General features: G+C 40.0%; 1 protein-coding gene across 4 annotated transcripts in view; it reads right to left on the minus strand.

Annotated features, from left to right (window-relative positions):
* Positions 1–1,426: 1,426 nt before the first annotated feature.
* The window catches only part of LOC133657331 (signal-induced proliferation-associated 1-like protein 2), a 114,258-nt gene continuing 90,863 nt past the window's right edge, over positions 1,427–24,821 (minus strand). For 3 of the 4 annotated variants that reach the window (XM_062058531.1, XM_062058529.1, XM_062058528.1), the window contains 5 exons: positions 16,191–16,410; positions 14,865–14,996; positions 7,598–7,715; positions 6,496–6,571; positions 1,427–2,783 (listed from right to left, as the gene is read on the minus strand). In XM_062058531.1, coding sequence (XP_061914515.1) covers positions 2,637–2,783; positions 6,496–6,571; positions 7,598–7,715; positions 14,865–14,996; positions 16,191–16,410 — 693 coding nt within the window. In that variant the 3' untranslated portion in view covers positions 1,427–2,636. The remainder of the gene's footprint in view (positions 2,784–6,495; positions 6,572–7,597; positions 7,716–14,864; positions 14,997–16,190; positions 16,411–24,821) is intronic. The other variant, XM_062058530.1, reaches the window with a different exon arrangement.

Consider the following 24,821-nt stretch of genomic DNA (forward strand, 5'->3'; position numbering starts at 1 on the left):
TTTTGCGGTTTTTCAGGGTTCAGTTTGTGGCCATTGTTATTTATCTTTGCAACAATAATATTAGTGTGGTTTCCAGCGTACTGAAAACTATTTATTTGGGTGCAACCTAAAAAAATACTGTCCATGTGTGTGTCGCATTAAGAAAAAAAACATGTGACCAGTACAGCTGCTGTCAATTGGCCTTCTGCCACTTTTTGCCACTATCATCGATATAAATGAGTAAAAAAGGAAATAAATGTTAATTTAAAAAAGACGAAACGAATTACAAAATGTGGGCTCATGTTGATGTTATAGCTATAACTAATATGTACATGTTCTTCTTTTCCTGTTCCCTATTTGGCTTATTGACCATAGGTGTGTGTTTTTTTTAATATTCTTTTATACCCAACTATTCATTTAAAATAATACAATTATGTTTGTTGTTTACAGGTCAAATGTTGTGACTTTTTTAATTCATCTGATTAGGGATGTCCGATAATATCGGACTGCCGATATTATCGGCCGATAAATGCTTTAAAATGTAATATCGGAAATGATCGGTATTGGTTTCAAAATTATCGGTATCGGTTTCAAAAAGTAAAATTTATGACTTTTTAAAACGCCGCTGTGTACACGGACATAGGAATAAGTACAGAGCGCCAATAAACCTTGAAGGCACTGCCTTTGCGGTTCCCACTCACATGTTATCTACGGCTTTTGACACACTCACAAGTGAATGCCACGCATACTTGGTCAACAGCCATACAGGTCACACTGAGGGTGGCCGTATAAACAACTTTAACACTGTTACAAATATGCGCCACACTGTGAACCCACACCAAACAAGAATGACAAACACATTTCGGGAGAACATCCGCACCGTAACACAACATAAACACAACAGAACAAATACCCAGAACCCCTTGCAGCACTAACTCTTCCGGGACGCTACAATATACACCCCCCGCTACCCCCCACCCCCCACCTCAACCTCATAATGCTCTCTCGGGGAGAGCATCTCCCAAATTCCAAGCTGCTGTTTTGAGGCATGTTAAAAAAAATTATGCATTTTGTGACTTCAATAATAAATATGGCAGTGCCATGTTGGCATTTTTTTCCATAACTTGAGTTGATTTATTTTGGAAAACCTTGTTACATTGTTTAATGCATCCAGCGGGGCATCACAACAAAATTAGGCATAATGTGTTAATTCCACAACTGTATATATCGGTATCGGTAATTAAGAGTTGGACAATATCGGAATATCGGATATCGGCAAAAAAGCCATTATCGGACATCTCTACATCTGATTGCAGACGACCATTATGAAACAGCGACACAGTATCAGTTCAGTGTCAATAGTGTGCCACACACTCATTTTGCCGATCACTAATGTTAAATGTTGAAAAACAATCAATCAAATGCATTGGGTTGTTCCTCTGTTGAATGTCCTCATTAAATGAATACAAAACAAATATTTTCCAACTACATTTATTTAAAAAAAACATAGAACAAAACACAAAAACAACAACCAGTGTCTCCCCCTGCGGGACGAGACGGCGACATGTTTAAAAGCATACAAACCAACAAACTGTCATCTAGCAGCATCCAAATGTTGGAATCTCCAAAAATCATCATTTATATATTTAAATATATAGTTTTTTTTTAAGCCCTGCCAAGCTACACACTTTACAACATCCACAGAGCTTTATCCCTCCTTAGTGCAGGAAAAAAAAAAGAAAACAAATACCCTTAATAAAATAAACAACTTTAGGTTAAATAAGCTTAAATAACAGTGTTAAATACAAGACACTTCTGTGGCCGATATGTACACAAATAAACACATTTGGCATTGTAATTGTGGTTCGTTCACTGGCGCTTTTGCTCGAATGGTCTGGAAAACCCACTGCATAAGAACACATTTTGCTGTGACAAACTACTCAAACACACAGGCACACTTTTCTATCAGTGAGCCACAGACAAGGCGTGTGTTTAAAATGAAAAAAAAGCAGAGAGAGACAGCATCCAATTTACAGCCAAGAGTTTTAGGCACAATCTCCTGCTTTGCCGTACAACTGCTTTCTCTCTTCGTAGTTTTTTTTTTTTTTTTTTTAACCTTTCCCAACACAGCTTAGAAACTACAACTCGTTATTATTGCTAGGACAGCGTGACAGTGAATGGAGACTACCGACAATCGTGTGCAGGGGGAGGCGGGGGGGAAGCACCTTTGAACGTCACAACTGCTGCTTATGTGTTGCTTCATCGCAACACTTGAAAGAAAGCAAAAGTGGCATAAAAATCCAAAGAAAAATGACTTCTCAAGTTGAGCTACATTCATTAATCCTCCCGCTGGACCCCCTCTTCGTTCAGAGAGCGTGGAGCACCACATTCCTGCTGTGAGCGTGAAAGAGTGTGATACAGTACAGTTGCAGGTACAGTAGTTGGACGTATGTGAGGGAGGTTCCATGTTGACTACAGCAAATGAGCTTTACATTCCACTACTGCAAGATGACCCTCTGGAAGAATTCCTCCCCTGTGCTGGAGATGAGGGAATATCCCAGAAGGCGTCTCGGTTGGCGTGATGGAGAAACTTGGAGTTAACTGCTCTGCACGGTCTCCCCACGCAGGAATGCTTTCCATAGTCTTCCCGTGGAGGCTCAGGGCTTCTTGTCGATGCTGTGAAAGAACCACTCGGTGAACTTCCTGAGTTGGGCCGCCGCCGTCTGGCTCTCCTCCTGCAGACGCATGTTGTCCTGCCTCAGGTGCTGCACCTCCTCCTGCAGCATCGCCTTGTCCTCCTTCTCCTGAACACAGAAAACAGCAGCTTTCAGGCTCCGACTTTTGTCAGTCTGGAAGCATTGAAACATTATTTCATTTATTAATTTATTTCAGGCAATGACATAAAAATAAAAAAAAGTACAAGGTAGACAACACGTAATAACATAAATTAATACAATGCAAAAAGTAATGTACATCAGCAGCTGTTAGACCAGGGGTCACCAACCTTTTTGAAAGCAAGAGCTACTTCTTGGGTACTGATTAATGCGAAGGGCTACCAGTTTGATACACACTTAAATAAATTGCCAGAAATAGCCAATTTGCTCAATTTACCTTTAACTCTATGTTATTATTAATAATGAATGATATTTACACTTAATTGAACGGTTTAAAAGAGGAGAAAACACGAAAAAAAAATGACTATTAAATTTTGAAACATAGTTTATCTTCAATTTCGACTCTTTAAAATTCAAAATTCAACCGAAAAAAAAAGAGAAAAACTAGCTAATTCGAATCTTTTTGAAAAAATTAAAAAAATAATTTATGGAACATCATTAGTAATTTTTCCTGATTAAGATTAATTTTAGAATTTTGATGACATGTTTTAAATAGGTTAAAATCCAATCTGCACTTTGTTAGAATATATAACAAATTGGACCAAGCGATGAGGTGGCGACTTGTCCAGGGTGTACCCCGCCTTCCGCCCAATTGTAGCTGAGATAGGCTCCAGCGCCCCCGAGACCCCAAAGGGAATAAGCGGTAGAAAATGGATGGATGGATGGATGGACCAAGCTATATTTGTAACAAAGACAAATCATTATTTCTTTTAGATTTTCCAGAACAAAAATTTAAAAGAAATTCAAAAGGCTTTGAAATAAGATTTAAATTTGATTCTACAGATTTTTCTAGATTTGCCAGAATAATTTTTTTGAATTTTAATCATAATAAGTTTGAAGAAATATTTCACAAATATTCTTCGTCGAAAAAAAACAGAAGCTGAAATGAAGAATTAAATTAAAATGTATTTATTATTCTTTACAATAAAATAAATACATTTACTTGAACATTGATTTAAATTGTCAGGAAAGAAGAGGAAGGAATTTAAAAGGTAAAAAGGTATATGTGTTTAAAAATTCTAAAATCATTTTTAAGGTTGGATTTTTTCTCTAAAATTGTCTTTCTGAAAGTTATAAGAAGCAAAGTAAAAAAAATAATGCATTTATTTAAACAAGTGAAGACCAAGTCTTTAAAATATTTTCTTGGATTTTCAAATTCTATTTGAGTTTTGTCTCTCTTAGAATTAAAAATGTCGGGCAAAGCGAGACCAGCTTGCTAGTAAATAAATACAATTTAAAAAATAGAGGCAGCTCACTGGTAAGTGCTGCTATTTGAGCTATTTTTAGAACAGGCCGGCGGGCTACTCATCTGGTCCTTACGGGCTACCTGGTGCCCGCGGGCACCACGTTGGTGACCCCTGTGTTAGACTATTGTAGTGAATCACACCTGAGCCATCATACATGAATCATATCTTTAATGGACATGTCAAAGTAAACAATGTGATTAATAACATTTTACAACAATTAATCTAGGGATCTACATATCTGGTCAGGACACTGTGCTTGTAGGCTGAAATTGGCGGTTGTACTTGACAGCTGGCTTCACAATAGTTATGGAGTACAAAACTAGACGTTGAGTAATCACTCAACATACGTCGCGGACAATAACTGATACCGTATTTTTCGGACTATAAGTCGCTCCGGAGTATAAGTCGCACCGGCCGAAAATGCACAATAAAGAAGGAAACAAACATATATAAGTCGCACTGGAGTATAAGTCGTATTTTTTGGGGAAATTTATTTGATAAAACCCAACGCCAAGAATAGACATTTGAAAGGCAATTTAAAATAAATAAAGAATAGTGAACAACAGGCTGAATAAGTGTACGTTATATGATGCATAAATAACCAACTGAGAACGTGCCTGGTATGTTAACGTAACATATTTTGGTAAGAGTCATTCAAATAACTATAACATATAGAACATGCTATACGTTTACCAAACAATCTGTCACTCCTAATCGCTAAATCCCATGAAATCTTATACCTATAGTCTCTTACGTGAATGAGCTAAATAATATTATTTGATATTTTACGATAATGTGTTAATAATTTCACACATAAGTCGCTCCTGAGTACAAGTCGCACCCCCGGCCAAACTATGAAAAAAACTGCGACTTATAGTCCAAAAAATACGGGTCCGCATTGCCAGTCCAAATAAATTCGCTGTTTTCCGTAGTCTTCCCTTGTCCACGGTAGCCCGCATTCTTGTTTTCTCCCCTTCTACAAATAAACAAAGTTTTTCGCTAAGTAGAATCACAGCTGACCTGGACATTCGAAAGTTCTCTTGCCGTTCCTCTGACACAACACACTCGTTAAAAAACATATCTCACCAGGCTGCCGTTCTTCCAGGCCTTATCCAAAACCGTCGCTCAACATTGCTATGTTGCCGTCTGAGATGTGTTGTATCCGAAATAGCTGCAATCGCACATTTCCTTTTCTTAAGGTATTGATGTGTGATTTCCACAAGCGTCTGTATGAAGCTGGCTGTGGCACGTTCTTTCTAACGACATTTATTGTGTAGGGCGCGGTCTTTCTGACGTCACTTCCTGTGTGGGGCGCGGTCTTTCTGGCGTCACTTCCTCTCCGAACTCAGTTTGTAAACGATCGATGAGTCCATACAAAGCTAAGAGCCGGAGATTCAAAAAATACACGGCGCACTTACCCGTGTAAAAAATGATCCAAGGAGGGGTACTTTATACGATGGGTTGGTGTGGCTGACACGGGGCTTAGGCTAAATAATTATTCATTTAAGGAGTTATCCAGCTTAATGTAGACAGGGCTTAAGTGCTGTCAAATGTGCGTAAAGTAGCGGTCCAGCTTCCGCCCACAAAGACAAAGAATGTGGATGACTGACAAGAGGATTCACTCTGTTCATTTAATTCTGCTAGTAAATAAACACGCTCAGGTGCTGAGAGCGACGTACGGAGTGAACTCTCTTGTACCCTGTTTGGAAGCGAGAGATGAAGAAAACAAACACACGGAAAATCGAACATGGCAATTTATTGATCAGGGCTACGTTATTGAGTTTATTTTAATTTAATGTTTGAATAATTCATAATTATTTTCTACCGCTTATCCCGTTCAAGGCTGAGCTGGAGCCTAACCCAGCTAACTTTGGGAGTGATAAGGGGTACAAAATGTTAATCACATGACACACCTATGGATAATTTGACTCTCCAATTAACCAAATCTGTTTTTGGGATGTGGGAGGAAGCCGGAGAGAATCAGGCACAGGGACTGCTAAACTAGATTTGAACCCAAATACTAGGGTTTTAATCGTAACTTACTAAAAAAAAAGATAACCCTTCAGAACAGAGGTAACAGGAAGGCAAAACTCAATAAAATCCAAAAAAGGAGGGTGATGAAAGTAGCACAATTACAAACATATCCGGTTGTAATCATTGCGCTACTAATGGATGACAATAACATAGCAAACATTAGCAAAGAGGCCCTTTTTTAGTTTGATAAAAGTGCACTTCCTCTCCTTTTTTCAGCACATGATTAAGAGGTGGGAAAACACAAAGGTCTGATAAAGCAGGACAAGTTGGCACATGTGACTCACAGGCTATTTTAAGCTGACGACAGAGGAAGCGGAGCAAATGAAAATATTTGGCGTTACCTTGCGCAGGTCATGCTGCAGCCGCCTGAGGATGACCTCCAGCTGGTTGACTTTGCCGGTGAGCGTCGACGGGGAACTGCAAAGAGCGATGCTGTCGTTTAAAATGTGCTTAGTAAAAATGCATTTGTGTCGATATGCATCATAACAACAAACAATAATACTGAAAAACTGGAGAGATGTTAATAGTCCAACTAATAGTGACTGGTACACAAAAGCTACAGAGAGAATATCTCTAGAAAAAAAACTGCATTTAAATGAGATAACAAGAAGTCATACTTGAAATATGGGCTCAATTATAAGAAGTTGTTTTTGTAACTATCAATTAACTGGAAATAAGACTTTACTTTTCCTTGTGGTGAATAATGGCTACAGTGTGGTTGTAAAGTTTATGAGATGCAATGCATGCCAAGTCACTGTGACTGTTATTGTTTTAATGAATGGCTGATGGCAATTAAATGATACATGATAATAATAATAATAATAATAATAATAATAATAATAATAATAATAATAATAATAATAATAATAATAATAATGATACATATTGGTCTGTTATTGTATTTCATTTTGTTTTGTTTATTTTTTTTAATCACTATTATTTATATAATTATTACTATTGATTCTGTTGCTTTTTAACATTATTTCAAGTATTGTAGTCAAGTCAAGTGAAGTATATTCATATGGCGCTTTTTTCTCTCGCAACTCAAAGCGCTTTACATAGTGAAACCCATTATCTACATCTTGAAGCAACATTTAACCCATGGTGGGTGGCACTGGGAGCAGGTGGGCAAAGTGTCTTGCTTAAGGACACAACGGCATCGAACCTGGAACCCTCCAGTTGCAGGCACGACCGCTCTACCAAGCGAGCCACGCCGCCCCAATTGTATTTAATAAGCATTGTATTTGTGTATCTTCTCAAATGCTTCATAAATGTCTGTCCTAAGCTTTGTGAAGCTGTGATTGTGTTGGAGTTGCTGTTGCTCGATTTCCTTTCATTAGATTGATTAACATTCTTCGTGATTTTGGTCAATAAAACACATGGGAAATAAAAAAAAAAACCCAACTTGCTTTACACAAAGTAGTTGCTCTTGTGTGTACGTACTCTGAGCCCAGGGCCGCTCCTTCAGCCTCCACCACTCGCCTGGTCAGCTCTCTGGAAATCTCCAGAGCCTCCGCGCGCTGCATGTCCGTCATAGTGCAGAAAGATGCCACGCGCTGGTCTGTGGACACAACAGGTGCAATCAGAAACGTTTCATTATGTGATTCGTTCAAGCCTACTGTGATTGAAAGGCTCTGTTTACACTCAACACCAAATCTGTTTTTTTTGCCAGTCTAAATGCTCCAAAATACTTCAAATCTGATCATTTCGCATCAGATTAGAGTCCCATCAGAAGGTAGTCCGAATCCGTGTGGAATTTGATCTTTTCAAATGTGACTGCGGTCTAAACTGCAATGCCACCCGTTTGTGACTTATACGTCATCTTTGATCGAGCTACAGTACGTCATTCGTGTGCGCAGCACGATCACTTTCCTTTTTGCAATTCACTTCTTCCTCCTTTTCCATCATCTGCCTACTTCTTCTACACAACAGCCACGGCACAAACCCACGAAAACACTGGTTTTTATTTTTTCCAAGATGGCGCCGCTATAATGGCTGCTGGTGGCAGGAGCTCTGTGCTCTTGTATCATCCTTTTGTGTTCCTGATGTTTCCCTCTTGTTTTCATGTGGGTTTATTTGTTGTCCTTTTGGTTCGGGACCCTTTGGGACTGTGCGACAAGGGGTAGCACTTTTGTGACTTCTGTGGTGCTTTTTTTGTGAACTTCTGGATCTGCCTCCCGGGAGCCTTTTGGTCATGAAGACCAGCTGCTGAGTCTCTGCCACACCAGAGTCCGTTTGGAGAGACTGGAGGAGATGCGGATGAAGAGACAGGGCTGACTTCACAGTGTCTTGGCTGAATGAGCGTGTATCGGGACACCTCGGTCTCATCCATGCGGACTGGACACTGGCCGAGAGTTAGTGGGCGGTCGAGGGTGGAGTTGGCTCTCTTGGTTGCTTTGTTGGGTCTGCTCCTGTCTCTGGCCATGCTCCCCCAAACCCTAGCAGACGATGGCGTGCAACACCGCAGAGGCCACCACAGTGAATATGGTTTTTTGTTTTTGTTGTTGTTGTTTTACTTTTGTAGCTGTATGTAGAAATGGCTGGTTGCATCAGCTCTGCCCTTTTAATGGATTTAATATCCTTTCTGTTCTTTGATGTATGATGTTTCCCTCTTACACACATGCTTATGTGTTAAGTTATAGTTATAGTTTATTATTCTTCGGTCAATCGTGAACAAAATAAACAAAAGTTGTACATTCATAGATTGAAAATGAAAATGAAAATGTTGCAGACCGAAAGGGTTTAGGCTGAAGTTGAACACTTATTGCGCCTAACCCTATAAACAATGTGAAAGTACAAGATGAAATTCCAAAAATTTTGAAATGTCCTTTGTACAAGATGAACTTCTGAAAATTATTAAATGTCCTTTGTACAACATATTATAAATACACATTATACACAACATAAACACAGTTCAATTATATACACAGTAAAGGCATGTGAAATATCCTTGTACACATATTAAACCTTAGTACCAATTTATATACTATATACAAACAATTATACTTCCATTATTATTTATATCCCATATTTAGTAGTTAAAGTACCAATGATTGTCACACACACTAGGTGTGGTGAAATTTGTCCTCTGCATTTGACCCATCCCCTTGTTCACCCCCTGGGAGGTGAGGGGCGCAGTGGGCAGCAGTGGTACCACGCCCGGGAATCATTTTTGGTGATTTAACCCCCAATTCCAACCCTTGATGCTGAGTGCCAAGCAGGGAGGTAGTGGGTCCCATTTTTATAGTCTTTGGTATGACTCGGCCAGGGTTTGAACTCACAACCTACCGATATCAGGGCGGACACTCTAACCACTAGGCCACTGAGTAGTAGTAGTGTGCTATGTCTATGGGTTTTTTTCCCCTTGGGCCCAGGCTTAGACTCTCACCTTTTTTGTAAGGGGCGCCGAAAGTTGGCAGACCCGTCAGCGATCCTGTTCTGTCTCCCTGTAATGTTTGTCTGATCTTGAATGGGATTGTGCTGAAAATCTTAATTTCTCCTCGGGGATTATTAAAGTATTTATGATTCTGATTCTGATCTGTGGCGTCCATGTTTTCTCGTGTAGGAGCGACTCATTTACGGAATCCAGTCAACTTCCTACGTTTTCACTTTATCGAACTGCGCGCGCAAGTAACGTCGAGGCCACATTGGGGCCACATTGGGGTCTGTGCCCCTTAATACTGGAGTCTGATAAAGATCACATTTTACTTGTAAACTAAATTAAACAGGCCAACTGCAAAACATCATATTTAAAAAAAATCTGATTTGGTCCACTTTGGCCTGCAATGTAAACGTCGCCATTGTTTGTGTTTAAAGCAACTGGGATGCTGGCGCCCTCCCGCTGAGCGATCAGGATGTTGACAGTATGGAACAATAAGGAACAAGGTGGTAAACAGAGCATCAAGTCCACCCACCTCCCACAGTTTCCTGTAGCAGCTGTTTGGTTCTTAATGGGATGATTCTCACAGCGCCAAGAGGCATCAGACATGCTTGTTTCGCCGTATCAAGCCTTTAAGCTTCCTCCAATCCCACTAGAAAACCCAAATTTAGCATGTTATGCTTGGGACGGCTCACTTTCGAGGCTTAATGCTCTTTTCTCCAGTAAGCACCCCTCTGTGTGTCGCGCGCCGCTGGTGTGAGAGCAGCGATAGGAGCATCTGCATATTCATAGGAGAGATTAAGAAAAAACCTTCCTTTAATGTAGCCCCCACATTACAACTAATCCAGTCAGAGACAAAAGCTAATTGAGTCTGGAGGTGGTTGCTCAGACGAGCCAGGAAAAGGACACCGAGCTGTCATTTACATATGAATGAGTATTTTCTTCATACATGCCCGTGTGTTGGCAAGATAAAAGGCATTGGAAAGTAGTTAGTGTGTTCTGGAGGATGCCGACCAGACAAGCGTATTACTTACTAGAAATGTATTTGTGCAAGCTTACTGGAACTTTTCAATCCTGCATTTACTTTGGAGTCCACCATTTGTGTGTGTGTTTGTGTGTTTTAGGTTGTAAGTCAGTGGTTCTCAAATGGGGGTACGCATACCCCTGGGGGTACTTGAAGGTATGCCAAGGGGTACGTGAGATTTTTTTTAAATATTCTAAAAATAGCAACAATTAAAAAATCCTTTATAAATATATTTATTGAATAATACTTCATTACCATAAACCCAGAGTTTCCCCCATGCCATGATGGTTTGACCCTCACTAAAATGTCTGTCAAAAAGAACTGTGAAAAGAAATGCAACAATGCAATATTCAGTGTTGACAGCTAGATTTTTTGTGGACATGTTCCATAAATATTGATGTTAAAGATTTCTTTTTTTGTGAAGAAATGTTTAGAATTAAGTACATGAATCCAGATGGATCTCTATTACAATCCCCAAAGAGGGCACTTTAAGTTGATGATTACTTCTATGTGTAGAAATCTTTATTTATAATTGAATCACTTGTTTATTTTTCAACAAGTTTTTAGTTATTTTTATATCTTTTTTTCCAAATAGTTCAAGAAAGACCACTACAAATGAGCAATATTTTGCACTGTTATACAATTTAATAAATCAGAAACTGATGACATAGTGCTGTATTTTACTTCTTTATCTCTTTTTTCCAAACAAAAATGCTTGGCTCTGATTAGGGGGTACTTGAATTTAAAAAATGTTCGCAGGGGGTACATCACTGGAAAAAGGTTGAGAACCATTGTTGTAAGTGACCCATTCATCCATCCGTTTTGTCCCGCTAGTACCTTTTGCAGGGTCTGGAGCCTGGAAGGCAGGGTACCTGGACAAGTGGCTACCTCATCACAGGGCTAACACAAATAGACAGACAACAACTAGGGGCAATTCAGTGTTTAGTCGTAAATGTCTTGCTCCAAGCAGATCTGGTTAAACATACAAGGTACTATAACAGTTTGAAGCCACATTAAACAAGCCTCTACATCAGGAATATTCAAACAAATTGTTTTGGGGGCCACATTTCCAGAAACCTAAGGGCCGAGGGGTCGCACTTCCCTCTTTACGATTTGTCTTTCCCTGTCTTTCATGCATGGACACACACCTTTGGTTGACTTATGTTGGACTGACCGGCTGTGCTATCGCTTACGCACACATATACATCCACGAAAAATACACTCCACAGACACCTACATACCCCACCCTCCATCCCACACCTTCGACGCTTCACGACACATGGTATGATGGAACACGGAGCAGCACCCCTAGTGGCTGGCAGCTTCAGGCCGAATGCCTGCCCTCTCACCCCTTGTTGCATTGATTGATTGATTGATTGATTGATTGATTGAGACTCTTATTAGTAGATTGCACAGTACAGTACATATTCCGTACAATTGACCACTAAATGGTAACACCCGAATAAGTTTTCAACTTGTTTAAGTCGGGGTCCACGTTAATCAATTCATGGTAAAAGTCTCGAGTTGTATGTCATAATATGTAAAAGTGCTTTGCTATGGAGTGTTTTATCTCACTCCCGACTGCCTACCCCCCCATAGAAGCACAGTCTGAGATTAACTTTTTTTTACTCATCCCCCCAGCGTCCAACGACCTATCACTGTTCCTGTTCTGTAATCCTGCACAATCTTTGTTTGTCTATTTTTGAACGGGTTTGTGTTGAAAATGTTGTTGTACTTGTGCAATGAAAATAAAGAGCATACCATACCATACCAAAAGGAGGGGACTTAAAGAGATGCCTTGAGGAATGTAAATCACAAGTTCGGACCCCCGTGTTCTATGTTTGCTAGCAAGGTTAAAATGTTAATGAAAGGATTTGCCAATGCTTTTACACTGGTCCAAGTTCCTCTATACAACAGGAACACTCTCGTGTTTTTAGGAATTTTCGGCAAAAATGTTTGTGTCACAAGTTTTGAACTTATCTGGACTGAACCAAATCCGGCCCGGGAATGACACCAGACCGGCCCCCGGGTTGCCAGTTGAATAGCCCTGCTCTAAGGCATCGTTCTCGGCCAGTCAGGGCTGCCTGTCACACTCTGCTTTGTCGTCGCTATTTCTATTCTTTCTAATCTTTTCTTTGTTTTGCTGCAGGCAATGCAGCAGAAAATGTATCAGAGAGGAATCGGTACAGAGTGCTCATTAATTATGACAAATGAGTGGTCACATGGTACATTGCCTGGTCATTGGACACAGGGGTCGGAAGGAGTTCAGGCGTGCTAGCGTTTTTTTTCTTTTCTTCTTCGTGACAAATGCTCTGCAACCCGGCTCGTAAAAGTGCTTTTAACTTGTAGTAAATGGGAAAAAAAGCATGAAGTGATGATGAGATGTGTCATGGTGACTTAAATGTCATTAAAACATGAGAAGACAGCATAGAGCGCAATATAAATATTAATATAATTGATACAATTTTAAAAAAATACTACACATACAATATTTCTGTTTAGGTCATGTATGTTTCTATGTTTACGTTTGTAACATTACACCAAAGCTTTCCCACCACTTTTTTATTTATTTAAACAAACCTTGATTCCACATTCTACCTCCTTTGTTTAGTAGTTTGAAACCTAGAGGTGTGGAGTGGAACAATATAGTTTGTATTACATGTTTTTTGTTTACTTTTATCAACAGCAGAATAGATTAGAAAAAAAATAGAACACACCACAATATATCAATGGTGTTTGGTCAAAACATTTTTTTTTTTTAAACTTTGAGGAGAAGCCATTTAATGTTGGACCAATGTTCCCTCTATGTTTCATGTGTGTGAGCAAACACAAAAACTCCCTAAAAATTCAGTGGAGCACATGTGAGCAACATCAGATGTGCACACTGTGGCCAAACCAGCAGCACACCTGTCCCACACCTGACATCATAACAAATTAAAGGTTGTATCATTATAATCAAATGACAGCAGTCATTTCCATGAGATTATTTTCTAATATAAGTGGTGTGGCCCACTTACAGTGAAAATAACAAAACCATCTTGTTTTTCATGAGCTATCTACTAGTATTGTATGTCTGGGTGGGGATCCTGCTTTGGAAAGCAATTGTACCCCATTCAGAGATCACACTTAGTCCCCCTTAAAACATTCACATGTTGCACAATGAGGTGTAAGCATGGGATAAAGTTCCTGTAACTTTCTATCCGTAAAATATACATTTTTATTAACATTTCCGTAATCTAATATTAGCCTTTCATGATTAATAACCACAAATGAACATCCTTCATAAATGACACATCTGATTGGGGAGTTATGTAACGACCTGGCATTTTCAGTTTATGTGTGGTGTTGGAGTTGGGCCATAAAATGCCATGGGTGTGTGTGTTGGTGCAAGTGAGAGAGAGAGAGCGGCTGCTGTTGATTTGACAGATGACAGAGAGTTGGTTTTGGCCTGGTTTGTACAACAGAAGTTTTGCTATATATACATTTTTTACTAATGCTTTTGGTGTGGTAATGGCTGACCATAAACAGTTTTGCTCAATAAAGTGATCGATGGACTTTCCGTCCTCCTTAAAGCATCTCGACAGACAAGAATTGTACAGTGCTGGAGAACATTGTTTTATCTGTTGTGGCCGATTTTTGTCACCTGTCACTCACATAGTTGCATTGAAAAATCCTACAGAATAATGTGTTATGTGTTTATTTTGTTTAGAGTTCAGATTGGATTTGATTTTGTGCGTGTCATAGATTTGCTGTGCGCAGAGGATGCGTGAGCTGTATGCAGGGGACGCGTGAGCAGTGCGCAAATGTGCAGGCACACCCATTAGAGGGAAGGTTGGTGTGGATGTGAATAAATTAAGCCGAGTCAAGATAAATATAGTTTTAATGACTTAAAACAGCTATTTGCACTAAAGTTGAAAGCAATGCACTCATTATTTATGAGATGTTTGCATGACTGATGAATGGACAAGCCAGAACTGAAAACATAGCATAGAGGATTAGAGAAAAAGGAAAATAATCGGATAACATATTTAAAAAAAGGTTCCAATCCACCTGAAGTGCTGAATCCTGCTGGGAGTGGTGTCAAATAGGTTCCATTTCCAAGTTACACGACTCGAGGTGTAAAAAGCAAATGATTCCCAAAGGTTATACCTCCGTGAGGCAGAGAAAGGAAGACAAACATGGCAATCTGAAACCTACACATGCAAGTGACAAAATTCTTGCAGACTGCAGACAGACAAACACAAGCTAAGCAGGAAGAGGAGCTTGGATCGGGGGGAGACCCTAGCAGCTTGAGGAAGGCAGATTACCTTCAAAGGCTCTCGCTGCGTCAACCAGGTGAGACCAGTCCAAGCCTGTGGCAGCGTCTGGGAGGGGCATGAGGCCCGGGTCGCTGAACTTGGACCTGTCTGCCAAGGAGCCGTCAGAGAACCAAAACTCATCTGCAGAGACAGGCGGGCACTCAGATCAGTGTCTGGGCCTGGTGCTGAGTTTCGGGCTCTTCTTGGGAGTTCATCAATTTGCATCAGGGCAGATGTGAAGGATAAGGCAAGGAGTTGGGCATTCAGGAAGGAGTGGGAGTAGTAATCTCAGGTCGTAAGGAATGATACCATCTTTCAAAAGCTCATTTCAAATCTGGCATTTAACAATATTGACTCTAAATGCCTCAAATTGGGAACACACTTCAAAGAGACATTAAACCTTTTTTCATAACACTTGCTATTGCAAAATGCTGACTGAGAGGCAATAAATTACTGGTCAAAGGGAATGTCTTCATGTTTCAATCAATATCCCCCTTCTCCGCGTCCGTCTTCACCCTTTTCTTGGTCCTCAAAAACATCCAACGCAATCAACAAGCTCCCATTCTGCAGAGAGGCATTTCGAGAAGCGTGAGATGAGAAGCACAGAGCGAGCGTGAGCTGAGGCTGACGCTTCTGTTCAATTTAGCCAGCAGCTTGAGTGATTCAGTCTTTACCAAATTGGGCTGTTTTAGAATGGAATATCTGGAGCCTGTGTTCTCAACCGCCCTTCAAAACAATCAGGAATCCATCAGGGTGACAGCTAGACGAGGCTAAGGAGCCAAGCTTTTCTCCCCTCCCTAAAAAAAAAGCTGTTTTCTGTCTAACAGACGCTTGAGGAATAAAATGGAAATGAGAGACAGGCGACAGAGAAGAGAAGCAGACAGTGACTGATGAGTGAATGAAGCATCGTGGCTGACATACACTGTCACGCTGGGAGGGAAACATAGGTATGTTCATGTCAGAGAGCTTAAAGACTTGCGGTGGTGCAGGCAGGACACATCACACCTCTTCACGAATACATAATCAGACGACGCTGCAAGCACAGCTAGCCAGTCACAGGTGTGCGCTCAACGCAGACGGCACGGCGAACCTCTTGTAAGCATCACACACTTCTTCCTCTAATTAGCTGGCTTTGCTGAGGGTTTTTGCCGTTGGAGCCCATGAAATTGTTTCAACACAAGTAGCTCTCCAAACAAGTATATATCTGCTGACTTTCATCTGGAAGTAAGTCTATATTAGCTTAAGAGCCACTTCAATACCTCAACAGTTTGCATTCAGCCCTTTTGTAAATATTGTTTTTCCAATTAGTTTCTTGTGTATCAAGCTTGTACTTACTTCTCAGGTTTGATGGTGCCTGGTTGTGGATGATGCGAGGGGGCAGCGTGCTGTGGTAAGGTGGCGTAGTGCTGAACAGGATGTCGTTAGGCATTGCTTGGTCCAGCATGGAGCTGTGAGAGCTGGCGTAGGATGAACCCTTGCGGTTGCTACACACACTCTCGTCCGATAGCGTCCGGTACAGGGAGCGGCGTGGAGACAGACTTCCAGTCACGGAGAGCTGAGTGCACCAGACAGAAAAAAAGGGACAACTTAACAGAAGGGAGTCAACACATACCCTTTGGATTTAATCAACACTGGTCGGGAATGACAAGATAGTCAAAGGAACAACATCAGGAATGGAAAAGTCGAACAATTCGGGAGTTTTGGAATTTAGGGTTTCAACCAAAGTTTTGCGGTAAAATAAGGCACTAAATACTGCATGATGTCCCAGGTGAGTTCATCTAATTAGACTTAAAAAATATGAAAACTACCACAAAAACACAAATTAAAACCTTTTAGCAATGGCAATTTTGGAAATGCATAAACTTTTCTGTCCTTTTGTCAAAATCTATATAGCAGTGATTCTCAAACTAAATATAGAATAGTTCAGAATAGGTTTTTTTATTACTATTGATTGAGAACGGGTTCACAAACTAGGATTTTTTCTTGGTGCAATCGTGCAACATAAAACACATATAACACAGAACAGGTAATAAAATGAGCTGTAAGTGAGCTATCAGATCTTGTTATTGTTCATGTGTCTGATGGCCGAGGGGAAAAAACTGTTCAGGTGGCGGGAGGTGTGGGTCTGGATGGACCGTAGTCTTCTGCCTGAGGGGAGAAGGGAGAATAGTTTGTGTCCAGGGTGAGAAAAGTCAACTGTGATCTGACCCACACGCCTCCCGGTCCTGGAGGAGAACAGGTCCTGGAGGGATGGGAGCTTGCAGCCAATAACCTTCTCAGCAGCACGTACGATGCACTGCAGTCGATGCTTGTCCCGGACTGTGGCGCCGGGAAACCACACGGTGATGGAGGAGGAGTAGTAATAAACATAACTGTGTTATGTTTATTACTCTATTCAGTGGTACGCCAAATAATCACTTAATTAAATATTGTAATGACGTGACTCAAGCCGTTATCAAAGCTTTATCGGACTTCAATGGAAGTACTTACAATTCGACTACTGTAGGTCTCAGTCGACACCAAAATAACCGATTAAAACACAAACGCAACCGTCTTACTCAGTCATTTCTATCACTATCATGTTCTCTACATTCTCCGCTTACGTCCACCTCTTTCAAGCCTCCCAGCCAATCAACACACAGAACACATGTAAACAAAGATGAACATTGGCAAAGAAAGCTACACGTAACATAATGCCATCGAGGCCACGGTAAACCACAACATCTGTTGAACATTGCATTAACTAAATGTGAAACATAACATAACGTAGGACCCATTCTGGTACAATACAAAAACAATAAAAAAATATACTAAAAACATGAAAAACTATCCAAAATATCTTGGAAAATTTAAATTAAAATTAAAGAGGATACACATTCCTATCCCAGTTGCACTCGGGCAGAAGGCAGCGCACATCCTGGACAAGTCGCAATCTCATCGATAGGCCGACACAGATAGACAGACAACATTCACACACAAGGGCCAATTTAGTGTTACCAATCAACCTATCCCCAGGTGCATGTCTTAAAATAATATTTTTTTTAAGTTTGCAAGTGCTTCAATGACAGTATACTTATATTGAACTTTTAAGTGCATATTCAATTAATCTTTAAAACTGTATTTTGATGTTTATTTTAGTAAAATGTTTATTTACATTTTATGTGCAATTGATTTTATTTGATTCATCATTCGTCTGTTCGCTGTTGCAAAAAAGGCTAAGTATCGCTCTATCTGTGTGCTTTTAATTGTTCTACAGCTTTCTTTATCACTTCTCAAACATATTTAGTGGTACTATTTAACTTGCAAATCACCCGATCTCTGTCCCACCACCCTTTCCTCAGCTAGCTAGCTGCTAAGCTAGCGCGGAGAAAGGCAGCGCCGGTCAGAAGGTAAGTAGGAAGCTACTCCCGCAGACCGCGACCACTTCCCTGAGGACAGCAGGAACTTCACTCGGTGACAGAAAACACTGTGAGTAATGGCTTCCTGCGCGTCTTGCACCATACTCACGGAGAGGTTGGCTCTGCTAGAGGGCCGTGTCCGCCAGTTAGAGCAGAGTAATGTCGTAACTTTAGATGTTGCGGACACATCTGCTAGCGTTAGCTGTAGCGAGCTAACTAGCCCAGCTTGTAGCAGTCCTAAGCGGCCTACAAGCTACGGTGTACCGGTTGAGACGCATAATTGATTTAGCTCTTTAGCTAGTCCTACACCCCAGTCTACCGGGCACCACACCTTAGTGATAGGGGACTCCATCACCCGAAACATAAAGCTTAGCAAACCAGCCACAGTAAAGTACATCCCCGGGGCCAGAGCACCTGACATTGAAGCTAATCTTAGGGAGGTAACTCGCAACAGGCCTAGTAAACACGTACGACAGGCTAATCGCACCACTAATTATGCGAATATAGTTGTACATGTTGGCTCCAATGACACTAGAATGAGACAGTCAGAGATTACAAAGAGAAACATAGCCAGGACTTGTGATCTCGCCAGAAAGATGTCCAGGCATCGAGTAATTGTCTCTGGCCCCCTGCCTGCGAGAGGCAATGATGAGAGATATAGCAGATTAGTCTCGCTTAACAAGTGGCTGGCTATCTTCTGTAGGCAACAGGGACTAACGTTTATTGATAACTGGCCCTCTTTCTGGGGCAAACCAGGCTTGCTGATGAGAGACGGCCTTCACCCTAACCAGGAAGGCGCCATCATCCTGTCTAGAAACATAGACTACTATTTAAGTCTCACTTGACTGACTACACTAGAGCAAGCCCGGTCACAGGCAATTACAATGTCTGTTAGTCCGGGTGAGGAGTCAGTTAAGCTAGAACTAGCCAGCGCCAGGCTGGATAATCCATGTACGCATAGCAATTCTCTTAGAATAATACACAATTCACATAATGTTTTTTCTGTTGTGTCTGTGTCAGTGGTGGACATGCATTCTACTGAGGTGGCAAATTATGATATGTCCAGTCTATTGCAGCACCAAGCAAACAATCGGAAAATTCCCGTCATATCAATTCCTAGATATGGTCGAAACTATTTAAAGTGCACTACGCTTAATAAACGCAACATTGTTAATATTGCCACTACGGATAATCTTAACAAAAACTCATCAAAACAGCCCAATACCTATAATATGGGCTTTTTAAACATAAGATCATTGTCTCCCAAGGCGTTATTAGTTAATGAGGTCATTAGAGACAACAATCTTAACGTCATTGGTCTTAGCGAAACCTGGCTCAAACCAGACAAATTTTTTGCGCTCAATGAGGCATCTCCTCCTAACTATACGAATGCGCATGTTGCCCATCCTCTTAAAAGGGGAGGGGGTGTCGCACTAATATACAATGAAAATTTAAACCTTACCCCTAACCTAAATAATAAATATAAATCGTTTGAGGTGCTTACTATGAGGTCTGTCACACCGCTACCTCTCGACCTGGCTGTTATCTACCGCCCCCCTGGGCCCTATTCGGACTTTATCAGTGAATTCTCAGAGTTCGTTGCTGATCTAGTGACGCACGCCGACAATATAATCATAATGGGGGACTTTAATATCCATATGAATACCCCATCGGACCCTCAGTGCGTGGCGCTCCAAACCATAATTGATAGCTGTGGTCTTACACAAATCGCAACGGTAATACAATAGATCTAGTGCTTGTCAGGGGTGTCACCACCTCCAAAGTTATGATACTTCCGATCATTACCTTATAAAATTTGAAGTTTTGACTCATTGTCAACAAGCTAATAATAATAATAACTGCTGTAGCGGCCGCAACATTAATGCTGCCACAACGATGACTCTTGCTGACCTACTGCCTTCGGTAATGGCACCATTCCCAAATTATGTCGGCTCTATTGATAACCTCACTAACAACTTTGACGATGCCTTGCGCGAAATTATTGATAGTATAGCACCGCTAAAGCAAAAAAGGGCCCCTAAAAGGCGCACCCCATGGTTTACAGAAGAAATTAGAGCTCATAAATTATCATGTAGAAAACTGGAACGCAAATGGCGCGCGACTAAACTTGAGGTTTTCCATCAAGCATGGAGTGATAGTTTAATAACTTATAAACACATGCTTACCTTAGCTAAAGCTAAATACTACTCAAATCTCATCCGCCTCAACAAAAACGATCCTAAATTTCTGTTTAGTACAGTAGCATCGCTAACCCAACAAGGGACTCCTCCCAGTAGCTCCACCCACTCGGCAGATGATTTTATGAATTTCTTTAATAAGAAAATTGAACTCATTAGAAAGGAGATTAAAGACAACGCATCCCAGCTACAACTGGGTTCTATTAACACAAATACGACTGTATATACGACGGACACTGCCCTCCAAAATAGTCTCTCTATTTTTGATGAAATAACATTAGAGGAATTATTACAGCGTGTAAGTGGGATAAAACAAACAACATGTTTACTTGACCCACTTCCTGGGAAACTTATCAAGGAACTGTTTGTATTATTAGGTCCATCAGTGTTAAATATTATAAACTTATCACTTTCCTCCGGCACTGTTCCCCTAGCATTCAAAAAAGCGGTTATTCATCCTCTGCTCAAAAGACCTAACCTCGATCCTGACCTCATGGTAAACTACCGACCGGTCTCCCACCTTCCGTTTATTTCCAAAATTCTCGAAAAAATTGTTGCACAGCAGCTAAATGAACACTTAGTGACTAACAATCTCTGTGAACCTTTTCAATCCGGTTTCAGGGCAAATCACTCTACGGAGACAGCCCTCGCAAAAATGACTAATGATCTATTGCTAACGATGGATTCTGATGCGTCATCTATGTTGCTGCTTCTTGATCTTAGCGCCGCTTTCGATACCGTTGATCATAATATTTTATTACAGCGTATCAAAACACGTATTGGTATGTCAGACTTAGCCTTGTCTTGGTTTAACTCTTATCTTACTGACAGGATGCAGTGCGTCTCCCATAACAATGTGACCTCGGACTATGTCAAGGTAACGTGCGGAGTTCCCCAGGGTTCGGTTCTTGGCCCTGCACTCTTTAGTATTTACATGCTGCCGCTAGGTGACATCATACGCAAGTACGGTGTTAGCTTTCACTGTTATGCTGATGACACCCAACTCTACATGCCCCTAAAGCTGACCAACACGCCGGATTGTAGTCAACTGGAGGCGTGTCTTAATGAAATTAAACAATGGATGTCCGCTAACTTTTTGCAACTCAACGCTAAGAAAACGGAAATGCTGATTATCGGTCCTGCTAGACACCAACATCTATTTAATAATACCACCTTAACATTTGACAACCAAACAATTACACAAGGCGACTCGGTAAAGAATCTGGGTATTATCTTCGACCCAACTCTCTCGTTTGAGTCACACATTAAGAGTGTTACTAAAACGGCCTTCTTTCATCTCCGTAATATCGCTAAAATTCGTTCCATCTTGTCCACTAGCGACGCTGAGATCATTATTCATGCGTTCGTTACGTCTCGTCTCGATTACTGTAACGTATTATTTTCGGGTCTCCCTATGTCTAGCATTAAAAGATTACAGTTGGTACAAAATGCGGCTGCAAGGCTTTTGACAAAAACAAGAAAGTTTGATCATATTACGCCTATACTGGCTCACCTGCACTGGCTTCCTGTGCACTTAAGATGCGACTTTAAGGTTTTACTACTTACGTATAAAATACTACACGGTTTAGCTCCAGCCTATCTCGCGGATTGTATTGTACCATATGTCCCGACAAGAAATCTGCGTTCAAAGAACTCCGGATTATTAGTGATTCCCAGAGCCAAAAAAAAGTCTGCGGGCTATAGAGCGTTTTCTATTCGGGCTCCAGTACTCTGGAAAGCCCTCCCGGTAACAGTTAGAGATGCTACCTCAGTAGAAGCATTTAAGTCCCATCTTAAAACTCATTTGTATAATCTAGCCTTTAAATAGACCCCCCTTTTTTAGACCAGTTGATCTGCCGTTTCTTTTCTTCTCTCCTCTTCTCCCCTGTCCCTTGCGAGGGGGAGTTGCATAGGTCCGGTGGCCATGGATGAAGTGCTGGCTGTCCAGAGTCGGGACCCCGGGTGGACCACTAGCCTGTGCATCGGTTGGGGACATCTCTGCGCTGCTGACCCGTCTCCGCTCGTGATGGTTTCCTGCTGGCCCCGCTGTGGACTGGACTCTCGCTGATGTGTTGGATCCACAGTGGACTGGACTTTCACAATGTTATGTCAGACCCACTCGACATCCATTGCTTTCGGTCTCCCCTAGAGGGGGGGGGGGGGGTTACCCACATATGCGGTCCTCTCCAAGGTTTCTCATAGTCATTCACCGACGTCCCACTGGGGTGAGTTTTTCCTTGCCCGTATGTGGGCTCTGTACCGAGGATGTCGTTGTGGCTTGTAGAGCCCTTTGAGACACTTGTGATTTAGGGCTATATAAATAAACATTGATTGATTGATTGATTTAAGTACAGCGTTTTAATTTCTTGTATTCAAACATTATTTTCTTATATTCAAAAAGTGTCACTGTTCAAACTGTGTATGATGTTATCGTGGCCAAAAATATTAAATACAGTTGTTAAATAAAACCTCTTCCTTGTTTTTAATGTATACTTAGGCCTAATATGCTACTGTTTTTTAATGTTGGTCATTATGATGGTACTTGGAGAGTCAAGTGTTTTATGAGGTTGGACATGGTGAAAAAAGATTGAGAACCACTGCTCTAGGGTATAAATAGTGTCTGGACAATATGGAGTTATTGCATTAAGTTCATGTACAATCAGCTTTTGTATCACAAATGTTGAAAACACATTGAAAATGTTATTTGTTAACATTCTATTTCAAAAATTTAAGCATATAGAAACAACCTGTAGAGTAGAATAATGTCTTTAAAGCAGGGGTGGTCAAGCCTTTGTACATGAATATACAAACGTTTGTAATACCGATTGCCGACCCATGCCCAAGATTATGTTTATGTTAAGTTCATATTTCTCTATAGGAACTAAAAATAAATGTGTTCACATCAAAAGTATACTTTTACAGTGGAACCTCAATTTACAAACACCTATGTACATATATATATATATATATTGGAACCTCAATTTACAAACACCTATGTACATATATATATATATATATATATATATATATATATATATATATATATATATATATATATATATATATATATATATATATATATATATATATATATATATATATATATATATATATACACATATGTATATGTACATACAGTATATATACATACATTTATATATACATATACGTGTGTATATATACAGATATATATACACACACACACATATATATACATACTTATATACATATACACACACATATATATATATATATATATATATATATATATATATATATATATATCTATATATATATATATACTGTATATATATATATATATATATATATATATATATATATATATATATATATATATATATATATATATATATATATATATATATATATATATATATATATATATATATATATATATATACATATATATACACACACACACATATATGCATATATATTACGGTTGTACGGTATACAACTCATAAAGTACATATGAATAAAAACAGTACTATACCTTTGAAAAATAACGGGACCTTTTTTCACCCGCCTGCTACTGAGCGGTGGTGACGTTGCTGAGCCGAGGTGCATGTTAAGTGTGTCAGCACGCACACACAAAGTGCATAAAGGAAAAACGGCAAACAAACAGTAAGCCGCAAATGCTGCTTGAAAGCATGACTCGTGAAACATGGCGATTAGTATTACCGCCTTTGCTTCAAACTAAGGTAAACATTTAAATAACAAACAATCCGACCTGTACAAAGAGTATAAAGAGAGACATGTAATAATGTAGTTAACTCGCTCCCCTGCTAGGTACATAGATGCACATACAGCTGTTGGGCTTGTTCCCAATTAATAGCGCAGTCCAAACCACCCACGTAGCACAGACTAATGCAAGGAAAATGGCAGAATTGTGTAACAAATTCTTACAGTTTGTGTTTTATCTTTCACAATTTGTGTTCTAACTGCTACATGTTGTATAGCCATAGTATTGTTTTTAATATTTATTAATGATTTTATTTGTCTTAAAGCACAGACCAACAGTGGCAACCATAAATCATGAAGCATTTAATACAATGTCAATCAAGCTTTCTATTCTATTCTAACCTAATCCTAGATTTTGGCAGGCTATATGTAATATGGAAAATGGTTCTTTGAGCGCAATAAGAAATGCCCAGTGTGTTTAATACCTTTTAATTTTAATTCCAATCTTCTATATTTTTTCTTTGAGTACAATAAGAAACATATGTTTAATGTATCGTGCGACTTTCTGCTAAAATGAAGCCAATAATGACATTCTTTATTTTGGTAAAGTATCGAAAAGTATCGATATACATTTTTGTATTGGTACCAGTACCAAAATATTGGTATCA

Source organism: Entelurus aequoreus, linkage group LG09 (assembly GCF_033978785.1).
Source record: "Entelurus aequoreus isolate RoL-2023_Sb linkage group LG09, RoL_Eaeq_v1.1, whole genome shotgun sequence".
NCBI lineage: Eukaryota > Metazoa > Chordata > Actinopteri > Syngnathiformes > Syngnathidae > Entelurus > Entelurus aequoreus.